This window comes from Balaenoptera acutorostrata, chromosome 11, assembly GCF_949987535.1.
Source record: "Balaenoptera acutorostrata chromosome 11, mBalAcu1.1, whole genome shotgun sequence".
NCBI classification, from domain to species: domain Eukaryota; kingdom Metazoa; phylum Chordata; class Mammalia; order Artiodactyla; family Balaenopteridae; genus Balaenoptera; species Balaenoptera acutorostrata.
Window position 1 is genome coordinate 38,749,306 of NC_080074.1, and position 23,192 is coordinate 38,772,497.

At 35.0% G+C, this 23,192-nt stretch overlaps 1 protein-coding gene across 2 annotated transcripts in view; it reads right to left on the minus strand.

Moving 5' to 3' along the window:
- Positions 1–23,192, minus strand: part of ACSS3 (acyl-CoA synthetase short chain family member 3) — a 152,596-nt gene that overhangs the window by 76,270 nt on the left and 53,134 nt on the right. The window contains exons 3-7 of one of the 2 annotated variants that reach the window (XM_007194954.2): positions 21,486–21,674; positions 17,665–17,799; positions 11,315–11,455; positions 2,520–2,600; positions 2,344–2,439 (exon numbers count right to left, since the gene is read on the minus strand). In XM_007194954.2, coding sequence (XP_007195016.2) covers positions 2,344–2,439; positions 2,520–2,600; positions 11,315–11,455; positions 17,665–17,799; positions 21,486–21,674 — 642 coding nt within the window. The remainder of the gene's footprint in view (positions 1–2,343; positions 2,440–2,519; positions 2,601–11,314; positions 11,456–17,664; positions 17,800–21,485; positions 21,675–23,192) is intronic. The other variant, XM_057556449.1, reaches the window with a different exon arrangement.

Sequence of the window (23,192 nt, forward strand, 5' to 3'; positions counted from 1 at the left end):
AAGGTTAAAAAAAAAGATCACTCTTTTGTACAACAAATACTTTTAGAGCATCTACAATGTTCTTGAGCACATCATTCCAAGATAAAGACAAACAACGGAGCCCCTGGCATGGTGTTAAAGTCATGTTTTAAATAAACTTGAGAAATATAAAAAGGCCAATGGTAAATGCACAAAAATTCCATGTACTTCAGTTCTAAAGGCAGATTAATACTTATAAATATAAATACTTTTCAATATAATGGCACCTTTGGCTTTGTCACTTTATGTTAGCAATTTCACAATTCATTATAAGTATTCAGTGTTGAGGCTTATTTTGTTTACTTCAAGGGGAATTATTATTTTAATAAAAACATTTATTCTATTGCAAGGATTTTGGTATGGGACAGATGTGTCAAGATTATTTTATGTTTTGGGGCTTCCCTGGTGGCGCAGTGGTTGAGAATCTGCCTGCTAATGCAGGGGACACGGGTTCGAGCCCTGGTCTGGGAAGATCCCACATGCCGCAGAGCGGCTGGGCCCGTGAGCCACAATTACTGAGCCTGCGTGTCTGGAGCCTGCGCTCCGCAACAAGAGGGGCCGCGATGGTGAGAGGCCCGCGCACCGTGATGAAGAGTGGCCCCCACTTGCCACAACTAGAGAAAGCCCTAGCACAGAAACGAAGACCCAACATAGCAATCAATCAATCAATCAATTAATCAATAAAAAAAAATCTGTAAAATTAAAAAAAAAAAAAAAAAAAAGATTATTTTATGTTTTAATTATTACAAACACCACAGTGCATGTTAAGTCTACAAAGGACAAAGGCATAGTACAAAATATGTGGAGTAGTGCATGATGGCTTAATACTTGTGTCAAAGTCTGCCTTAGTATCTCTGAGCATTCAGAGACAGAAAACCAGCCAGCTGAAAATGAAGAAACACTCATGTCTTTAAATGGTGACTAGGACTAGGAGACTTCCATGAAGATCAAGAATAGTCTCTAATTTTTTCAGAATCATTGAGTTAAAAAATTTTAAGATTGTAAAGAACTTTGACATCATCTAATACTATTATCCACACCTCGCATAAAAAATTCCCTTCTTCAAATTTCTTTCTTGATGTTGACAGACTTTAAGTGAAAGAGAGCCTCCTATTTGAGAACTTCCCTATTCTACTAACGGACAGTTAAATTTTCTCTGATTATTTCCAAAAGATAGTCTCTGGAACTCCACATTACTACATTACTACACTACTTCCTTTATATGTGGCAACTCTTTAAATGTCAAAAGATACTTAACATACATGCACACTAAATATATTATTTTTATCAGACTAACCATTCACAATTCCTTCATCTCTTTCTTGTATGACATTTTCACCCTGGTCCCTTTCATTCAAATTCTTTCTAAAAGGTAATGATTTTTTCTCCTCCTCATTAAACTGAACACAGATTTCCAAGTGTGAAAAAATAAAATAGGATTACAACACTGCATATGGTGAGTATTTTTTTAAAGCAATCCTATCAGCCGCTCATGTTTGAACTCATAATACACAGGTATTTAACCACATAAACTGCAACCAACTCAAGTTTCCCTTACTTCATTTTTGCAATTATTTTTAATATAAATATAAGATTGTAAAGATTTCCATATTTTCCCATGTTGTGTTTTTTATCCCAAAAGTCCAAGATCATTTGTATACTGATTTAGCAAACCACCAATTTGCTGTCCCTCTCAAATTTTGATCTCCTACATATCTGATAGGTATGTGTTTTAACTATTTATATAAGGCATTTGCTAAAATTAAATAGAATAGGCATAAGAGCAGAATTTTCCAACATATACACAAAAATATTATTCCTGGGTAACATTAGTCCATGCAACAGAATCTAAAGCAGTTATTTATTCAGCTATGAATCTGATCAGTCTATGATTCTCTCCCTTATACATATAGCGATCATCAGAAACTACCAAAAATGTCTAGCTAAAATCAAGAAACCACGTATTTGAAATCCATTAATCCTATAAGAACACAGAGGTGAATCTCTGCTGCTTGTTTTATGATGGCTGTTTTCTAAGATTCTAAATCAGTATCAGTCTAGTAATATTTTCTAGAAAGGGATAGACATCAAGCTTGTTAGTGTATATTTTTCAGAATATAATTTTTATGTCCTTGTTCAACACAATTTAAATAGCTGTTTATTTTATTCTAAATATATATTTCTTTCTCTTAAGAAATAACTGGAAGAAGATATAAAAACGTCCTCTGCCCCCATTCAATTTTCATTTCCTACTTAGGACTACTTCTCTAAAACTTCTGGTAAAATTAATATTATGTATATGTGGTATTAATTTTATTTTATTACCTCATATAAAACTGTTGTGTTTCCATGTAGAAGAGGTCCATAACAGATATAGGAATGTCCGACAACCCAGCCTAAGTCAGAAGCTGCCCACCACACCTAAACAAAAAGAAGATAATAAAATGCATATATCTTAATCAGAGAAATGTCATGTAATGTGAATTTAAAACCATGATTACCTCTCCAGGTTTAAGTCCATATACAGAAGACATTGACCAGTTAAGCATTACAGCGTATCCTCCAGTGGGCCTCACCACACCCTAAAGAGGAGAAAAGGTGAAATTAAAATCAATAGACAGTGTGTTAAAAGATTCTCTCTCTTCATACTGTCCACTTAAGAAAAGTTCCTGTTTAAAGTATTTCATATTCTATAAGCTATAAATAACTTTGGTTTTCATATAATTGTATCTGAATCACTATTTCTTTGGCTTCTCCAATAATAAAAACAGAATAATTTGTCCGTATCAGTCCATTTGTAGAATCCATTCTCACAGACCATTCTGGACCTTCTAAAGAAAACATGATTTCACGGAATCACATGCAATAAAAAAAATTTCCAGTGGTAACATAAATTATCAACATTACAGGGAATTCCCTGGCAGTCCAGTGGTTAGGACTCTGTGCTTCCACCGTGGGGGGCATGGGTTTGATCCCTGGTCGGGGAACTAAGATCCTGAACGCTGCGCACGGCCAAAAAAAAAAAAAAAATCAAAGACTTAGCATGAAATTTTCAACAATTACATTTTCACACATATTTCCAGAACAAAAATGGAAACTCTCAAAATTAAGTGCACAGAAATGTCAAAGGTAGCTGTGTGCCTAAGATACAGACTACTATAAGGATGTTTATTCCTTAATATTATTAAATAACAACAGGATGCTTAGAGGAAACAGACATATTCTAACTGGATTGTTAATACAATGCTACCCTTGTGGTCACACTACCACAGTATCAGAGCTGAGCAGTTCTTTAGTGATGAATTCTCAAACTCTGAGGAATCAATCCTCATGAGTTGGATCTAAGGCTGACAGATTTTCCTTATATTACATTTGGGCAAAAGTAGGGATTGTTAACACCACAGTACTAAAGTTTCTAGCAGCTATCCTTGACAGTGAACATATTCAATGTTAATATAAGATTAATTTTTGAAAACTGAGCATAAGAGTTATCATAAATAATAACTGATAGTAAATTTAATAATTAATTTCATTTATTGCTTCACTATAAACATTAATCATCATTGGCTCAAAAAGACTTAATGATGTGACTATTCAGAGCAAGAAGGTGACTGCTTGCTAAGAAATATGTTATATTTCACTCACAAGTATTCTCAAGCACCTCTCAGTACAGCAACTAGAACTGCTTTGTGAAGAAGATAATTATTTTACCTGAAAGGGTACACATGGTCCTAATTAACGAATGTGCTACTAGTTGAACTCTTTTGGCACAGTTCTGTAACTGTAACACACATACATGAATCAGGAGAATGAAAAAGAAATTGACTTTCTGTTTGTTACTAAAATTGCTGCTCTCCTCAGGTACCACTAATAAAACATAGGTATCAAACTGTGGAATACATTTTATCTGGTCTCTTGGCAAACATCACAGGCAACTTTGTTGGCATTTGATGGGTACTTTCTAGGTTGTATGACATGGTTAGCATGCAGGTGGCTCTCTTGATCACCTTGTGAGTATTAGAAATCCTAAGCCCCTGCCAGTAAATTTCACACATGCATTTTCCCACGTAAACTGAGCAGCTCTTTACTGAGTATATGCTGTAAGGTCTTCCACCCATTTTGCTAATTTGTTTGTCCTCTTGAGAAGGTCTTTTCCTATAGTTCAATACCTTGATGAATTTGATATTAATCAACTTGCAAACACTCTTTTCTAAAAATTTTTATTCGTTTGGTAGAGGATAAAATGTGAAGTTTTTCCATAGACAATATGCTATCCATATTCTTTGATAATTAATGTCAGTCATGATTTCACTTAAGATGTTTTAGAATTTCTCTTCACCTGCCTGTCCCTGCATTTAGAGGTCATTTTTATAAATAATTCTAAATATCATTATAAATGGGTAAATTTTTATATTAAATGAGGGTAAGATCAATCAACTGGAAGTTACAGAAAGGAATAAAAGGCTAAGGAGAAAATAAATGAGTAGTAATTCACTTGTAAAACTTAGAAGATATTTTAAAGGACAGGTTATCAAATTTCTGTTTGCCTCTCAAGTGAACCCTTCTTTAAAGGTTATTTACCAATGTTGCTTTGTCTGTAAAATGGTGGCTACCTAAATCCATTTGACCCCAAAAAAGTTAGACGTAAAAATGAGACCATACATGAAAAAGTATATAAAATTATACAGGCTAGAATTTAATGTCCTCCTAACAAAATTATTTCCTTAATTCTAGCAATTACTGTTTTTTTTAAATTTTTCCCTGTGGTAATACCACACAAAAGGCAGAAATGTTAAAAATTTAGAGGTTATCGTCGAACATTCTCATTAAAAACAACTAAAGTGGAGCTACAGGAGACAGAAAAGTCATGTCTGTTTATCATTGGTCTTTGATATCCACTTATTTTTATTTTTTTTAAGAATGAGTATAAAAATTTTCTTCAGACCTTTTTTTATTCATTAATGTAGATTATTGATATGACAGTTTTCAATTGACTGGGTATTTGGTATGGTGTAGAAAATAAAACTGCATAATTTCACATTCTCCATGTAGATCTTTTATAAGAAGTTCAACAGTAAAAAAACTGAAAGATTAGTTTTAAAAAGAGAGTTTCTTTATTATAATATTAATATGTGACTAACATTAAGATGATAAAGCATTTCTTGTCTGTAATCATATTTTCCAGGTAATGATAATTAAAATGCAAAAGATAAACCCTGTTCAGCCTCCGAAAATACATAAACCATGCTCAAAAACACCTACAAATCATTATACTCTAGTATGCAAAATTAATCAGAAACAAAAAAATGGCATTTTAAAGTATATTTGAAGTCTTGAGTATGAGATATAAATATTATTCAACATCAGTGCTTACCCCTAAAACACAAGCATGCTGCATTTCACTCTTTTGAATATGTTACTTTATGTACTTACACCCTATCTACCTTAAAAGTAAAAATAGATGATCTAATATATTTTCAGAAAAGTCCTGTAACCTGCCAATACACTGTTCTAGTTTTTGTAGGATCAGCCATAATACTTCAAGTCTTCTGCAGAACTTGAAAAACATCCAGGTGGGACTAACACTCCATGTCCCTAATAAAGACATGAAAGTGAATTCTATCTCAGAATAGACAGGTGCTCTTTAAACAAAACACTTTTAATGTATATGGGTATTTTAAAAATTCAGTCCCTACAAGTGAAACTAAAGGCTGATTATTCATCATCCAGGAATGGGACGGCAGTTATCACAGATGGTTCTTTATGATTTCCAGTTTAATGAGCTGCCTTTGAAGACAAGGAAAGCCACGAAATATTATAAATGGGGCCATTAACATAAAACAGAAAACATGTCTGTATCAAATGTGTACTGTTTGGTTGCCACAATTAAAAAAAAAATACAGTTGAAATAACATCAGTTGTAGTAGAAGAGAAAGGAAGTTTGAGATGTGTGGTAAGATTAAGAGTTTGGGAGTCTTTAAAATGTTTTTTAGTGGATCTATAAAAATCTGAATGGCAAATCTCAAAATATTCAGGTAAGAGAAGTCTAGATAGAGTAACCAACAAAACCTCATACTTCCTAAGTTGAGCCCCTCTATCACCCTACTCTGTAATAAAGACTTGTACAAGACAAATATACATATTTACATACATAAAATAGATATTCATTCACACATACATATGTAAATACATATGCGTATATGTCTATATGTACACGTGTATATGCCTATGCTTTGTATGTATGTTGATATATACATTTCAATTCAGTCTGGCAAATTAAGTAAAAACAAAACAAGAAGAAAGAGGAAACAAAAATATTACCTGAAGAAAAGAAATCTATCACCAAAGAACAGTTGGAGTCAGTGAGTTGAAAAGTATGAGGTATGGTTCTGCTTACTTAAAAAATCCAACAAACCAACAATACTCTTGTTCTTATAGTGGTTTTACAGGTGATATCCCCTCTTCCTAGAATGCACCCTCACCCCTTTTCTGAACCTGGTTAGCTCCTACTTGATCACACAAGTACTTAACAACACTGTGAAAGTGTCACCTCTTCTGGAAGCCATCCAAACCCACTAGGTTTGTGTGAAAAGCCTCTCCCTCCTCTTTCATGGCCCCAAGACCTGCAAACTTCTCTAAGCCTCTGAGCTCTAACAACATCCACCTACTGCTAAGTCTTCTCCACCACTCTGGGCACCATAAGAATGCTTTTGTGTCTTCAGCATAGAATAGGCAGTTAATACATTTTCCGACTGACTAAAAGAGTGAACAGTTTAAATGAATAAGCACATATACGAAAACTATAATTTTTTAAAAACATTCTTCTTTGTTCAAGAGAAACCCTTGAAACCTTCAGAATTTAATGAATCATATTAGTAGAAATGGAATGATTCCATTTGGTATATTTCATCAAACATAAAATCTCTTGCTGTAGACAAGACAATGACTCTGAAGCTGCCCCTATGGAGGATACTTTAGCAGCAGTATAATTTTTTATTAGTCTGAACAACTGTGAGATAAGGGGCAAAGTTGTAGCAAGCGCAGCATTTTAACTGCAAGAATTGTACCACAGATTTAAAAAAAAAAAGTTTACAGGTTTTTTAATTTGACTTTCTCTTATTTTCTTTTACAGTATAGAATATGAATAAGTCACCTAACACGTAGGAATAAAAGTTAATGTAAATTATATAAATTCATAACAGGACAAAGGACTTATCTACCACCTTCCTGTCATGCCTTCTTTTCTAATTCTTTGCTTTTGGTTTCTTTTCCCCTGTGCTCCTTTGGCACTAATTTTTTTGTTTTTGGGGGTTATCTCCATACCTCCATGACAGCAAGCCGGAAGAAGATAAATATGACCATCACTAAATCTCCCACTCCCAAAACGACACCCCATCCAGATGAGGGATTCTTCTATTGTGTAGTTCCTTGAAGTAACTTGAATATAGGTACCCAAACCAAACAGGATAAAAGTATACAACAGGACAGAAATGTATGCAAAGCAGCTCAGCTGTGGTTGCTAGAATATGTGCAGCAGCTAACAGATTAACCTGTCATATAACAACCTGACAAATCCAGGGTTGGCAGATGCAGAGATGCAAATATGCCCTAGATATATCTGAAAATTCTAACCAAAAAACAGACTGCATTGTGTGTGTCTTATATGTGCCTATGAGAAAAGAGCATTTTTAAGCAGAATATTTTTATGGGCTCACAACATTATTTTTCCTCATGAAGATCAAAGATCAAGAAAACAAATTATATGATGACATGAAATTTATATTTAAATGCTTCGTAAATGCATGTGTGCTCATCTTTCCTGTACTTCTATTCTGGGAATCCCAATATTAAAAATTCAGGTCCTATTAATTCTGATTATGCCTACCAAAAATGAAGTGAGAATCTTATGAATGAAGAGGCATCTGGATACTCAATATCTTGTAATAACTTATAATGGAAAAGAATCTAAAAAAAGAATATATATATATATAACTGAATATATACATATATATATATACATAAAGCTGAAACACTTTGCTGTACACCTGAAACTAATACAATATTGTAAATCAGCTATATTTTAATTTTAAAAAAAGGCATCTGGGAACTAACTGGAAAAGTAGGAGATTATTTAACAAATATTCTGATGATCTACCATGGCCCCATTCTAAGGTTAGTGCCATAGTGGATTCAGAGATGTATGAAATATATTCTAAGACCTCAGAGAACATGCAATGTTATGAAAATATGTAAATAAAAAGTAATATATTAAAAAGTAGAATAAAATAAGTGGCATAAATATTTGTTGGCAACATATAATTTCAATGCAATCGAAATTCTAAAGTCCACTGGAGGGTTAAGGGAAATGTTTCTAAAAGACCTTGAGAAACGACTACTTTGTCTTGCCATTCTGCATGTCCTACTCTGTAAAACCTACTCGTTCCCATGATTTAAACACCATTCCTCTACAATCAATGACGTTCCAAGGGTCTATCTGCAAATCCAGATGTATTCTTGGATGTATTCTTTCACTTCCAGCTACTGGCTGGGCATCTCCATGTTAATGTCCCAAGGATACATCATACTCAATATGTCCAAAACCTCCCAGTTTTCTCAGCCCCAAACCATTTTCCTTTGTTTCTACTTTAGTAAATATTCGAAATCACTCTTCTATGTTCTCAGGTTCAAGGTCTTGGACTCCTCCTCTGCCTTACTCTTATCCTTGAACCAAATCTGATTGTTTCCTAATAAGTTTGCTGTCCTAAGTAAGGTCCTAAACTAAACACAGCCTGAAAAACCAATCTCCTTGTTTCCATTATGTGTATTTGCCTATCTTCTCAACAAAATGTTGCAAGGGTTACCTTCCTTCATATTTTTCTCTCTTTCTTAAGAAGCATTAGTGCTCTCCATTCCTTACATACAGTATATAAACTAAATTTCTTGGCTCAATTTTCAGCAATTGGCCCCTGCCTATATATCTGGCCATTTCTCTTCTTTATCTGCACCAAATGCACTAGCCATCCTGGAACCTTCCTTACACACTCCTGCCTTTGCTTATGTCGACCCAATCTACCTGGCATGTCCTCCTCCCCATTATGTCACCTGATGAAGAAGTTCTATTCATCCTTCAAATGTCACCATGTCAAGTGCTTTCCCTGACATCTCCCTGATAAAACAGCACTCCCACTCTTTCTAATACCCTTATTCTGCTTTATTTTTCTTCATAACACATCACAGATTGCACAGTTCTTTATTTGTTTACTTCCTGTGTCTAGCCATAGAATGTAAACTTCTAAAAGACAGATATATATTTGGGTGCTCAGTAATCTTTGTTGGATTAATGGAATTTAATCCTTCAGACACCATCCAATCTCATCTTTTCTTCAAGAAAGCAAGAAGTAGGGTTGCCCTCTTAGGGCAAGGATCACAGACTATCTTACATTATCTGTGTTGATATATATTGCAATCCCACTATGCTGAAGGGGCTGTGGTTTACTCATATTTTTATCTCTTTTAGCACCTAATGAACACTCAATAATGCATACTGAATTGAGCTAAATTCAATGTGAATAGAAATCTCCAAACAATTAAATCCTTCTCCAATCTATAGAAATAGATTATCTTCAGGATGGTACTACATTACAAGGAAAATGAAGATGATTAAGACATCAAACAATCTTCAGTTTGGGCATCTAGGAATCCCACAAAGAACTTCCTGACCCAGAGAAAACCTGGAATAGCTAGGTTTCTTCCTTATTTGGAACCACCACTTTTCAGATTTAATGCCCTGTATATTACTTTTATTTTATTTCTACTACACTAACTGAGTCAGCTTTGAGTTGATGACAAGCTCTTCTTTGGCCCTCTCATAAGGATCCCCATCCAGGCCACAGTGAATTTCAGTGATTTAAAGTATTGAGGTGGCACAAAAGTTTTTATAAGATTCCTTCAGGCTTTTAAGGAGCTAAATTGATTTTTTTTATTTGGTTAGGTTATACTATGTTTTCAGGGTCAGTGGTTTCATCTCATGCTGATACTTTTATATTAGATTATAACTTGCTGAGTCCCCTTTTATTTTACAGCCAAACGTTCATTTGGACTCCATGTGGCTGGTGTATACTGCAGAATTGCAAAAAGTGAAGGGTAAGGATTGCATCCAGCAGATCATTTGGACTGCTTAAACAAACAAATCTTAGAGTCTGCAATATAAGAAATATTTATTTTTCAGATGACCAGAGTTCTTAAAAAATCACAGGGCTTTGATTCTACAACAACACAAATATCTTCATGTATATGCATTAATTTATTTATGCACTCAACAAAAATTTGAGTACCAACTACATATAAAACACGATGGTAGACCAAAATGTAATAAAACATGGTCTCTGTACTCAGAGAAAATATATCCCTCTACCAAATGTTCTCTTTTTCACAAGCAAGTGAATTTTATATAAAACGTCTTAAGTCTTAATTTTCCTTTATTTACATCTAAACTAACAGAATCACTATTTTAAGAGTGTTAGCAGGTAATTTTTCAGAATTCTGATGCTACAGAGGTCCGATATTAATAAAGAGGCCAATGCCCTATAGGATTCAAGTGATTGTAAAAGTCCCTTTGCCTGCTAACGTTCTATGATTCAATGAATATTGAACTCCTTAATAAAGATGAATAGGAAGATGATATCACAAGTCTTTATGAAGTCATATGAAAAAAACAGTATTATTTAGAGATACTAGGCAAAAGTGGTATTTGTTTGGTATCTGACACATTCAGGATTATTGACACTTTTGACTTTGTTTTGTGAAAACATCTTTCAGGGTAAAAGACTTAAAAAATCCTTGAGTGTCTTCAGTGCTGCAAATCAAATAGTTCAATCCCCTGGATAAATTCCCTGTTGTTCAGCCTGTTTAGGCCAATTCTCAAAGTTGCATTTTTAATGATAAATTGAATTCCTCTAAATCAAAAATCAGTTTTCATACTGTATGAAAGTTATGCCTCAATGTAAAAAATAAAAATATTTCATTTAAAATATATTTTATAAAGTTTTATTAAACCAACTGATATTCAATCAAATATATATTAATTTTAACAGCTTACTAAAGCAATTGAATATTGCTGATATTTGTGAAGATTCTGAAAGAAATAAGGACAAAGCATTTGACATTAAACATAATGAATATTTTTATATATTTAGACACAATATGTCTTTAAGATATAAAGTACTTTCAGTCAGTAGTCAAATATTCTCGGTGCAAAAAAATCTGCCACTATAATTATCCCTAAGATAGTGCATACCTTTGGCAACCCCGTTGTTCCAGATGTGTAAAGAATATACAGCGGATGTTCGGAAAGAACAGGAACACAATCATGTGACTGTGCTTTTGCCATCTCTTCATCCCAATCAAGGTCACGACCTGGAGCCAAAGGAACCGGCTCCTACAAAGCAAAAATATAGGAATATGCACTGAACAAAGGAGATTAAATCAGGAGAACGCTGGAGAGTAGCTAAATCTATATTAGTCTGAGCATCTGACTGAAATCTAGGCCTATAGAGCACTAAATATCAGACTTATGACTCAGTATCTCAGGGTCACGAGTTAAGATAAATGTTCATTAAAAAATCCAACAGTTTGATGTTGGCTTCAACTAAACTTACAACAGAAAATGTTTTATTCAAACCTAGAGATATCCTTAAGAAATTCAATATGATGCAGGCATGATTTCATCAACAGTCAGAGCTTAACTAACAGAGGTTCATGCTTCTATAAATGCATGTACACTAACACCTTTATAAGCTAACTTCTATTTTCTTTTTGACCTGAAACACACACTTTATTTTTTTAAATTGGGGTATAGTTGCTTTACAATGTTGTGTTAGTTTCTGCTGTACAACGAAGTGAATCAGCTATATGTATATATATATCCCCTCCCTCTTGGACCTCCCTCCAATCCACCTCCCCATCCCACCCATCTAGGTCACCACAGAGCACCGAGCTGAGCGCTCTGCACTATACAGCAGGTTCTCACTAGCTATCTGTTTTATACATGTTAGTGTATATATGTCATTCCCAATCTCCCAATTCATCCCACTCCCCCTTCCCCCGCCCCGTGTCCACACGTCTATTCTCTACGTCTGTGTTTCTATTCCTGCCCTGCAAATAGGTTCACCTGTACCATTTTTCTAGATTGCACATATATGTGTTAATATACGATATTTGTTTTTCTCTTTCTGACTTACTCTGTATGACACACTTTAGGTCCATCCATGCACCCCAATATTCACTGCAGCACTATTTACAATAGCCAGGACATGGAAGCAACCTAAATGTCCATCAACAGATGAATGGATAAAGAAGATGTGGTACATATATACAATGGAATATTACTCAGACATAAAAAGGAACGAAATTGGGTCACTTGTAGAGACGTGGATGGACCTACCTTCTATTTTTCATAACCTATTTCTTTTACTTTGGAACTACTGTCTTCACAATGAAATCTCAACTAACCCACTAAAATTTCTCTTTATACAGGGCCATTTAAGAGTAATACTGTGGCCATTTTTCCAAGTGAGAGAATATTAAATAACTTTCAGGGGTGGAGGAGTAATCTACATTTGCTTTTTCAAGAACAAAAATCAGTTTTGAAGTTAATGAGAGTATGAGACATATACAAAAAGCTATCCAAGTTTTCGTCCATCTACGTTATTGACTAATATGGTAGAAATGTTTGTTTTCTTTTTTGTTCCCAGAACCAAACTCTAGTGTTATAAACTTTATAATAATAGAGCCATGAATTAGACAGACACATCTTAAGTTAGACAGACCTCTCTAAAAATGGTGCCAATGAAATAAGCCAGGTAGGTGAAGAAGAAGGAAGTGGCTTATGGAAAAATTACTCTAGTGGGGAGTTATAGCTATTTAATTCTAGTTATGATCCAGTACATATCTAGTTATTTTATGAAATGTTGACTAAGCTCAAGATGACACATCAGGAAGTTTACAGTTGGTGAACTTGTTAGTAGGCACAAGGCAAGACTACTCATTCCTCAGTGAAAGTAAGTTCACCACCTAGAGAGTATATGTAGCCATTCACTTCATCAAGGTGAATCCCTGAACTAAGTCCAGAGACTCTGACAGATTTTTAAAAGCCAGGCCATTTCCACTTTTCTGGTTCCCTAATGTTTTGATCAGGGTTGTAGAAACCGGTCATATATTTAAATGGGTACATTTACAAATTGACATTTCAATATAATATCACAAATATGATGCCTATATGAATACGCACATTGATAGACAACAACCTGAGTTGACCTTCATGAAGGGGAAGTTTTAGGCCCAACTGGTTTCTCCAGCCTCACCTTGAATGTGCCCTGGATGTGCCATTTAGACAAATGAAAACAGAGAACTGTGACCAAACTGTAAATTTCCATTTGTTTTTATGTACCAGACAAACACGACTAATTTCAAATTATCAAGCCCTTGCCATCACAATTACGGACCTATAAAAAAATCATAACACTGTGTAATAAAAAAGGTCAATTGATTAATCGCAAAAATAATTGCAGATAAAATGAAATGAGGACTTGAATGAATGGTTATTCTTCAGGCTAAGAAATACAGGAATGTAAAAAGAAGATCTGATGAAGGGAAGAGAGGGGAAAAATCAACATTAGCCTTTACATACATGCGTTTACTTCTTTTTTTTTTTTTTTTTTTAAATAATACCATTTTTTTTTTAAAATTTTTATTTATTCATTTATTTATTTATTCATTCATTTATGGCTGTGTTGGGTCTTCGCTTCTGTGCGAGGGCTTTCTCTAGTTGCGGCAAGCAGGGGCCACTCTTCATCACGGTGCGTGGGCCTCCCACTGTAGCGGCCTCCCTCGTTGCAGAGCACAGGCTCCAGACGCGCAGGCTCAGTAGTTGTGGCTCACGGGCGTAGTTGCTCCGCAGCATGTGGGATCTTCCCAGACCAGGGCTCGAACCCGTGTCCCCTGCATTAGCAGGCAGACTCTCAACCACTGCGCCACCAGGGAAGCCCCGTTTACTTCTATAGACATGTCCTATCCTAAATGTTATCATTCTTAAAATGCAGTCCTGGGGGAAGCACCAGGGGTGACTGATGTGACCTGCCAGTTAAGCCGTCATTGCTTGCCTGAGGCTTAGGAGTGGCAGCCAGGTTTTTATTTCCTCTGGCAAAAATGCAATCCTGGTTAATGAAATGCATCACCGAGCCTCATAATTTGTGTCTCTCTAAGCTCAAAGCAAAGCCAATCCACTGGGCTTAATAACTGCCTCAACAGCATGTCAGATATGAAGGACAAGAGGCATCCAACTAAAATAAAGGAAAGTCAAAACAGAGGGAAAGGTCTCAAGAAAAAGAAAGAGGGAGAGAAAGGGAGTTAGTTATGGGAGGGGGAAAGGGAAAGTGGATCTCTACCTATTAAGAGGGAAGAGAAGCCTACCATCTTTTTTTTTTTAATCAAGTGTAAATAGACTAAATATTTATTTAAAAGGCAGAGATGGTCACATTGGATAAAAAAATTAAGGCCCTAAAATATGTTATCTATAAGAGAAAATGTTTTAAAATATAAACACATTACTGGTTAAAAAGAAAGGGATGGAAAAAAGTTACACTATGCAACAAAAAGTACAAGCAAGATTATACGGTTATGTATCAAAGTAGATTTTTACAAAATACCAAATGATAATGAAAATGAGCAACTGGAACTCTTGTAATTTTCTGGTGGAACAGTAAAATGATATGTCCACTTTGTAAAATTATTTAATAGTTCTTTATAAAGTCAAATATACATCTAATACATGAATCAGCAATTCTACCCCTAGGTATTTACACAAGAGAGATGAAAACACAGGTCCACACAGACTTGTACAAGAATGTTCATAGTAGTCTTAGTCATAATAACTCCAAAGTAGAAATAACCCAAATATCCATAAATAGAAGAATGGAAAAACAATTTTTGATATATTTATGGTATGAAATACTACTCAGTAAAAAAACAATAAACTACTGATACATGCCACACAAAGAGTATATCTCAAGAACATATAGAACAAAAGAGGGTAGACACAATACAGTATATATGGTATGCTTCTATTTATATGAAGCCTAGGAATGAACAAAAATAATCTATGACAATACAAATCAGAAAGCATTTGCTTCTGGGGATGGGGAATGGTTGACTGGAAAAAGGAACAAGTATGGAGAAATTCTATATCTGGATTTGGATGGTAGTTACACAAGTGCATGCAATTTTGAAAATGCATCAAACTGTACTCTTATGATCTGTCCATTTTATTGTATGTAAACTATATCTCAAAAATGAAAATAAAATAATAATTTGAGTACCTATAATGTGCATATTATATTAAGAGGTGAATAATGCTGAATAGAGATAGTGTACAAAAATTAATAATAAAAAAGAGGAAAAAGAAGATATTTGCCTGAGAAAAATCTGAATAGGAAACATTCATATCCATATCCAATGTATTTATAAAGTAAAAGAAAATAGCACATATCTTGTTGGTTAAAAGTCATTAAACTGGGTTTAAATCTTGGCTCCACCTCTTATTAGCTGTGACTTTGGGCTATGACCTGTCCATGACTCAGTTTCTTCATCCATAAAATGGGGCCAGTAATAACATCTACTTTATTGGTTTATAAGAATGTAAGAATTAAATAGGGAGTATCTGAAAGTACTTTGTGCTTAGCATTAAGTTTTTTGTAAATTCTACATGAATTCATACATGTGTGAATAGTACACACACACTAAACACTTGTGTGTGTTTGTTCCTACCCTTCCTCTAACCTTCTCTTACCCAAAGCCTTCTTTATTACTGACTTGGCATTCCCTGATTGAACAGCAACAAACCTTTTTTAAAAACATGCTGGAGGTCATCTGAAAGAAATTTAAAATTCTTCTTTGAGACAGTAAAAATATTAAAATCATTGAGTGCAACAGTTCATGAACCACAGACTACTAAAACTACACAGGAATTTAACGTGGTAATGCGAATTGCTAGGTGGTAATCAAAATGAGAGAGCTTTAATGCTCTCTGTTCTTATGTCTTGTCATTTAAGCATTTTCCACAGATAACCTCTCAAGAGTTCTACAAAATTATACATGATTCTTTACACTTTCAATTTTCCTTCTGCAAAATATTTTAATCTGCTAGAAACCCAAATTGGTCCCAGTATAAATAGCTGGAGACTTAGCTTGGATGTAGAAATGAGGTGATCATTAGGGCAAATTTGTTAGAAAAAGCATTGTAAAATATAGTCATTGATCTATTTACTGCTTTTCCTTCCTTCACAGATCACAGAATAATTTATCTGTTTAGAATATTCATATTTTGTTTTCCTGAACATAGTTTTTATTTCCAGACCAATTACTTTTTCTAAAGTTTTTAAAAGACATCTTAAATGCAAATTAATCAAGACTGGGTAGCTGAGAGATTAAGCATCCAGTCAGAGTATACACATTCAGATCATGACCCTGACAAAACTTGCAGGTGAACCACATTGCTTAGAAATATCGAAAAAAATAAGAAAAAGTTATGTCATGAATGCATATATGTAGATACTAGTTTATCCTTGCATAGGCATAAGGTAAGTGATATTTAATATAAAATTAATAATGCGGTAGTTTTCTTACTGTTTTATAACTTTGCTTTCAAAGAATTATATTACTATACAGTATGCCTCTTTCTCTGGTAACTGGAAAAAGTGGGTATCAGCCTATCATCACAGGTAAGTGGTTTTTTAAAAAATTTAACAGTGTTTCTAATACTGTAGTATGAATATGACTGTAATGCCATATGCCATAAAAACTGTATAATTATTCACTCACTAGTGTGTAGGCTGGGTTACCATGAAGCAATCATATTGCTGCTTCTTCTTTATCAATGCATGAATCATTATACCTAAATATGAATTTCTTTTTCACATTATCTTTTCATTTTTGATGTTTAGTGTTGTAATATATAGAACATCTACAGTGTTTTGTATCATATAAGCCAATATTGATGCAGGTACTGATAGACAATTCATCTTGTAAACAGATGACATAAACTTATGGTATGAGTAAATATAGTTATAAATTTACTTTCTCTTCCTTATGACTTTTTAAATAACATTTTCTTTTCTCTAGCTTACTTTATTGTAAGAGAATACAGTATATAATACATATAACGTGCTAATCAACTGGTTATGTTATTGGTAAGGCTTCCAGTCAACAATAGGCTATTAGGTAAACTTAAGGGGGAGTCAAAAGTTATAAGCAGATTTTCAACTGCCCAGTGGGCCAGTGTCCCTAACCCCTGCATTGGGTCAACTGTATTATTATTATAGTTATAATGTAAATTAATAAAGGACACCACAATAGACTACACATTAATTCTAATTCATTAATATTACAGATACTCCTATGTTCCACTCTTTTTGTTTTAAGCTCGTTTTTTATAATGACAGAAAATATCATTCTTTTTTGCCAAAAATAGTGACATTCCTGAAGTATTGTATATTCAACAGTTTATAAATCAAGTGTTCCTTTCAAATGGTCAAAAAGAGTCATCCTTAGCACATCACCATAAGCAAGGACCAAATTCAATATTCAGATTACCATATTTGGACGATTATAAATGAGAACTTTATCTGGCTTGTGTTGTCCTATTCTCAGAGCTTCTTCTAGAAGTGGTATGTATTCTACCTTCCTTCCAGGTTCAATGCCAAACGATGCTGTAACAACGACCTTGGGCTACAATGAAAAATAAGTAAGTAAATACATGAGAAAGCTTAACCATCCTAATTAAGGTAACCACAATATTTCAGATGCAGGCTGACAATTTAACATTTCGTAAGAAACATTTGAATGATTCTGTTCTCTATTAAATAAATGGCCTGAAAACCAATAAGCTATTTTTAAATGTTATAGCCCTAACCACTTCCACATAAATCTCACTTACCTGTTCAGAATTCCACACTTAATGATGTTTCTGGCTAATAAACATGAGCTGTTAAAAAATACTTTCGAAAGAATTCATTAAATCAGGTAGATGTAAATTTGCCATGAACCAGTGAAATGGAAGCCTAGGGCCCCCTCACTTGCAGAGGCCTGCATAACAGCTGGTTGTTGCTGAAGTTGTAGCATTTCTTAGCATGGGGAGACCCAGCCTGACTGCTATTAGGAAGCATTTCTAAAGTTTTTTATGTAAGCATCTCTGCTTGAACACCTAGAGAGACCGCAGAAGGAAGAGACCTGAATCTCCAATAATTATTTTATGATTCTTTTCTCATTCCAAATACATACTCATTTTCACCAAATTTTATATTGTACTTTTGTCATATTTTTCTTAAAAGGGCCCTCATTTAAGTTTCAAGCCCCACAAAGCCTGAACATGGCCCCGTCATTAAGACACACTTCGCACTCTTCTTTACCTGACAACTTGCTAGTCATTCTTCAAGATATGCACAGGTGTAGCTAAAAGGCTTAGGATCAATCTTCCTTCCCTGGTAGATTCTGAACAGGCCTCAGATATCCAACTATAGTCAAAGTGTTCCTTTGTCCCCACCTCTGCACAGGAAGCACTCCAAGGCCAAATTTAGACCCCATTACCTCCCTGTCTCCTATGCCTGTTACAATGCTTGCCATACCATAAGCTCTCAACAAATATTTGTGGCAATGAACCAAAATTCTCATTAATCTGCAAAACAAACATATCTTTGTTCTTTTAAGTACACCTAAAAGATATCTTCAGGGAGAAATCCAAAGCAAAGGAAACAGATAATAAATCACTCAGGAGAAAGATAATCAGTCCAACACAGTGCACCTATTCCTGAATTTTGATTTCTGGTTACAATACATTTCATTTAGGGAAGGTTTACATAATGTCAAATATATGCATATATAGCACTTTCTGGTTTTTAATATCATTTAATATTCATGGAGCTGAGGCCCAGTGCAGTTGCATAGCTTGCTCTAGGTTAGAAGTGTTGGAATCAGAAAGAGGGCCAGTACTGACAATTTCAGAATCTTCCTCTTTCCACTATTTCAAGCTGCCTTTTAAAGGCAAAAAAAAAAAAAGGAAAGAAATGAAAAAGTAAATCTTGTATCCTTTTTTAATATTTTTAAAGGTCAGACATTTGAATATAATTCACATTTTAGTATCTGAAATATGTACACAAATAACTCCAGATAACATTCCCTAAGATTAGAATTCTGAATTCTGAATAAATGAAAGTAAGTTACACATCAAATTAAAAACATATATAGAATATATCAAAAGTTGAATAATTTAATAAAGTCAAAATTAGATTCTTCCTCTAGAAAATAATCCCTTTCACATTTCTATTAACAGCCTTTTATTGGAAGTTTTATTCTATCTCAAGTGGACTACATTCTTCCCATCTTCATCTGTTAAAATAAAACTTTTTCTTCGTCCTAATTAGTTGAAAATCACGACATCAAAATCATCCCTGGTTTCAATTATCATCCAGATATCTCAGGTATGTATCTCTATCTCTGTCTCCTCGCCATTAATTTGACTTGCTCAATGGTCCTGCCCATAAGAATATGCACTTACTGCCTAAACTCCTTAACAAGGTTGGGGGTGGGGGAGGTGTCTATGTGTGTGTGTCTTATGGATGAAAACTCCTCCAGTGATACAGCATAAGTTTTATAAATTCTTATTTTATATATATATATAAATTTTCCCACGCCGTATAAAATCTTTTAAAAAAGAAACAATACATCTCATACCTTTGCCCAAATGGTGTTTAAGATTTCTGTAGCTGAAAAGCTAGAGTCTATAGCTTCCTCAGAGAAGCCTCCAACTGCCCACTGATTTGCAGATCAGTGACTGATACTTCCCCCTAGATTTCCCTTCATAAGCACTAACTCAACATGTTTTTAAAAAGAGAGAAAAAAGAGAATCCAGCCAGTTAGTGTGCAAACCAGCTTCCTAGTTCTAATAACTGATCTATTACCAGATGAAGTCAGATATGTAAAACCTCACTCCATGCCTAGTACTCTGGGGACCCTCAATATATATTAGTTCCCTTTTCTTTGTTAAGAATGTTTCTCATCCTGGGCTTGTAAAACTCTATAAAGGTCAGTCATCTCCTACTCCCATAATGACCTTCCTTCTTTAATCTTCCCACTGCTGTTCCTCTCCTGCACATTGCCCACTAGCCACTGATTCACAAAGAGACCACCTACCAAAGGTTCTCATTCTAACCTCTCTCCCACTCACATCATACTGCAAGACTTGCCTCCTCTTAACATTGCTTAAAACATGACAGTCACCTGCTCAAAAATTCGACCGGTCAGCGTCTACAGGATGCAATTCAGACAATAACTGCCTTTTCAAGCTCACCTTCTCTCCCTCTTCAATCACATTGTTCTATTTGCTGTCCTTTAAATGAATTTTTACCCTTTCCTGCCTCTCATGCTAGACTCTTATTCTTTTTCGAGGCTTTTGGATCCCACTGTGTCATTCTCTTCAACTAGCTGAACCTTAGCCAAGACGTAACTCAAATCTCACCTCCTTCAGGAAGCCTTCTTCAGCCACCCCAACTAAAAGATATCATTCCTGCCTCTAAATCAGGGACCTGCAAACTATGATTCAGAGCCAAACTCTGCCCAAATTACATTCTGTAAAGTGTTGTTGGAACACTGCTTTGCCCTTAGTTCCTGCAGTGTCTAAGGCTGTTTTTGTGCTACCACAGCACAGCTGAGTAGTTGCAATAGAAACCATGTAAACCGAAATGCCTAAAATATTTACTATCTGGTAACTTACAGAAAAAAGTTTGCTGATTCCTGCTCTAAATTCATAGAATAATAACAGCTAACCTTTTTTTTTTTTAATGAGTATTATATGCCAGGCACTGTGTTAATGTTTTAAATTCAATATCTCAAAGGTATTTCACAACAGCCTTTCAAGTTTGTGATTTTAGTACCCCATCTAAACGTGTAACTTCACCTGTCCCTAACACCCCCTCTTAACCACTGTGCTATACCACCATTCCTGGAAATATATAGATTATAAAACTAGTCATGTGTCCCATCCATTTGATAAGTATCATTTCTTAACCAGTTCCAAGGACAGTACCAGGCATAGAGTGGAAGCTTAATAAATACATGTTGAATGAGTAAATTAGTTATTATTTTTCTTAAATGTCTTACACAAATATACAGCAAGTTAACTTGAAAGGCTTGCACCTTATATGTTATATTCTTCACAGTATCTAGAAAGATGTCTACCACATAGGACTGACTCGAAAATAAAATTTTGGTTAATAGTGTATGCCAAATAAAAAGTAAACTTTATCTCATTTGATAGGAGGATCTAATAAGTACAGATCACTCTTCGATGGTTCATCCACAGATAAATATGGCTGTACTATATGCAGCTACTACTTGATTTCTCCAAATAAAGCACTTACCTTTGCATGATCAATGCGACTGCTTAGTTCTCTGGATGCAAATCCCCCAAATATGAGACTATGGATGGCTCCTATCCTAGCACACGCCAGCATGGTGTACATCGCCTGGGGGATCATGGGCATGTAGATAACCACGGTGTCACCCTTCTTGACACCATGCTTGACCAAAACACCAGCCAGCTTAGAGACCTATAACAACATCATCAGATCAGCAAAGTGTTCTCTGTGATAATTCACTAAACTTCTCAGTTACGACAGTAACGCAAGAAGATGATCACCGCCCCCACCACCCGTCGTGGATTATAGGAGTCTGAGAAATACATATTTGATGATGGTGGTAAGAGTTTAGATGGTGACAATGATAACAGACATCTGGATTATAATAATTGACTACAAACCAACTTACTATCATTATGCCATATGAATTCCATGGCTTAAATTTGCTTAATTATTCATTCAACAACATTTTCACTAAGCAACTATCATGCGCCAGACATTGTGTTTAGAGTTGGGAACACAACACTGAAAAACAAAGACTTGTCCCTGTGGAGCTTTTATGCTAAAGGGGGTATCTGTCAAGTGAGCAGAAAAATAAAATAATTACAAATTTAGTTATATGTTGGGTTAACTGTTGAAGGAAACAGTTAAGATCAAAAGCCTACGTATGATAAAATTTGTTGCAAGAAACCTTTTCATGGGCAATTACAGCAAGCTGTGGGAAGTATGCCAGATCTAAGTGAGGATCTAAGAAGTTCAACATTCTTTTATTTAAAAAATATATATTGAGTTCCTATACATCACACACACTGTTTTCTGATACATCAGTAAACAAACAAGACAAAGATCTCTATCAGAGTACTTATGTTTTAGCAGAGGATATGCAATAAATGTAATATTTATGTATTATGTTAAAAGGTATTGAGTGCTATTTGATGTGGGAATAGAGCAAAATACAGGGGACTGGGAGTGCAGGGGATGTAATTCTCAATGGGACGATCAGAATAGTCCCAAAAGGGACTTCCCTGGTGGTCCAGTGGTTAAGACTCCACACAGACTTGCACCGCAGGGGGCATGGGTTCAATCCCTGGTTGGGGAACTAAGATCCCGCATGCCACAGCACGGCCCAAAAAAAAAAAAAAAAAAAGATAGACCTAAGAAAGTGACATTTTAGCAATGACACATAAGAGGTTGAGACTAAGTGGATATCTGTGAGCATACTATTTCAGGCAGAAAGGGCACCAGTACAGTGGCGTAAGGGGGTCATAGGTGATGTGACTGAGGAATGTAGAGGAGACCAGGGAGCTGAAACAGAAAGAACAAGTGAGAAAGTAAGTGGTCATAGATCAGGTCAGAGAGCTAAAGGGTCAATAGGGATCCACTGGGCAAATGGAAGGACTATGGCTTGGCTTTGAATGTGACTGTTCAAGATAGTAAACAGAGGAGGCCTGGGAGAAGGAATTAGGCCACACTGCTATTTGAGGTTCCTTTCATTTCACTCTGTCTCTCCTACTTTTTGAACAAGTTCAAAGGATTCTGAATCCTGATCATTATTCCTTTTTCTCTCTATTCCCTTCCTCTGTGCAGATGGGGAAAGATGTGGTCAAGGTTAAGGGCTCTGGGGAAAGACAGACAGTAACAAACAACTCTCTCAGTGTTTTATCCTGCCCTATATTGCAAACTCTAATTTAGTGCAATTTTTTAAGAACC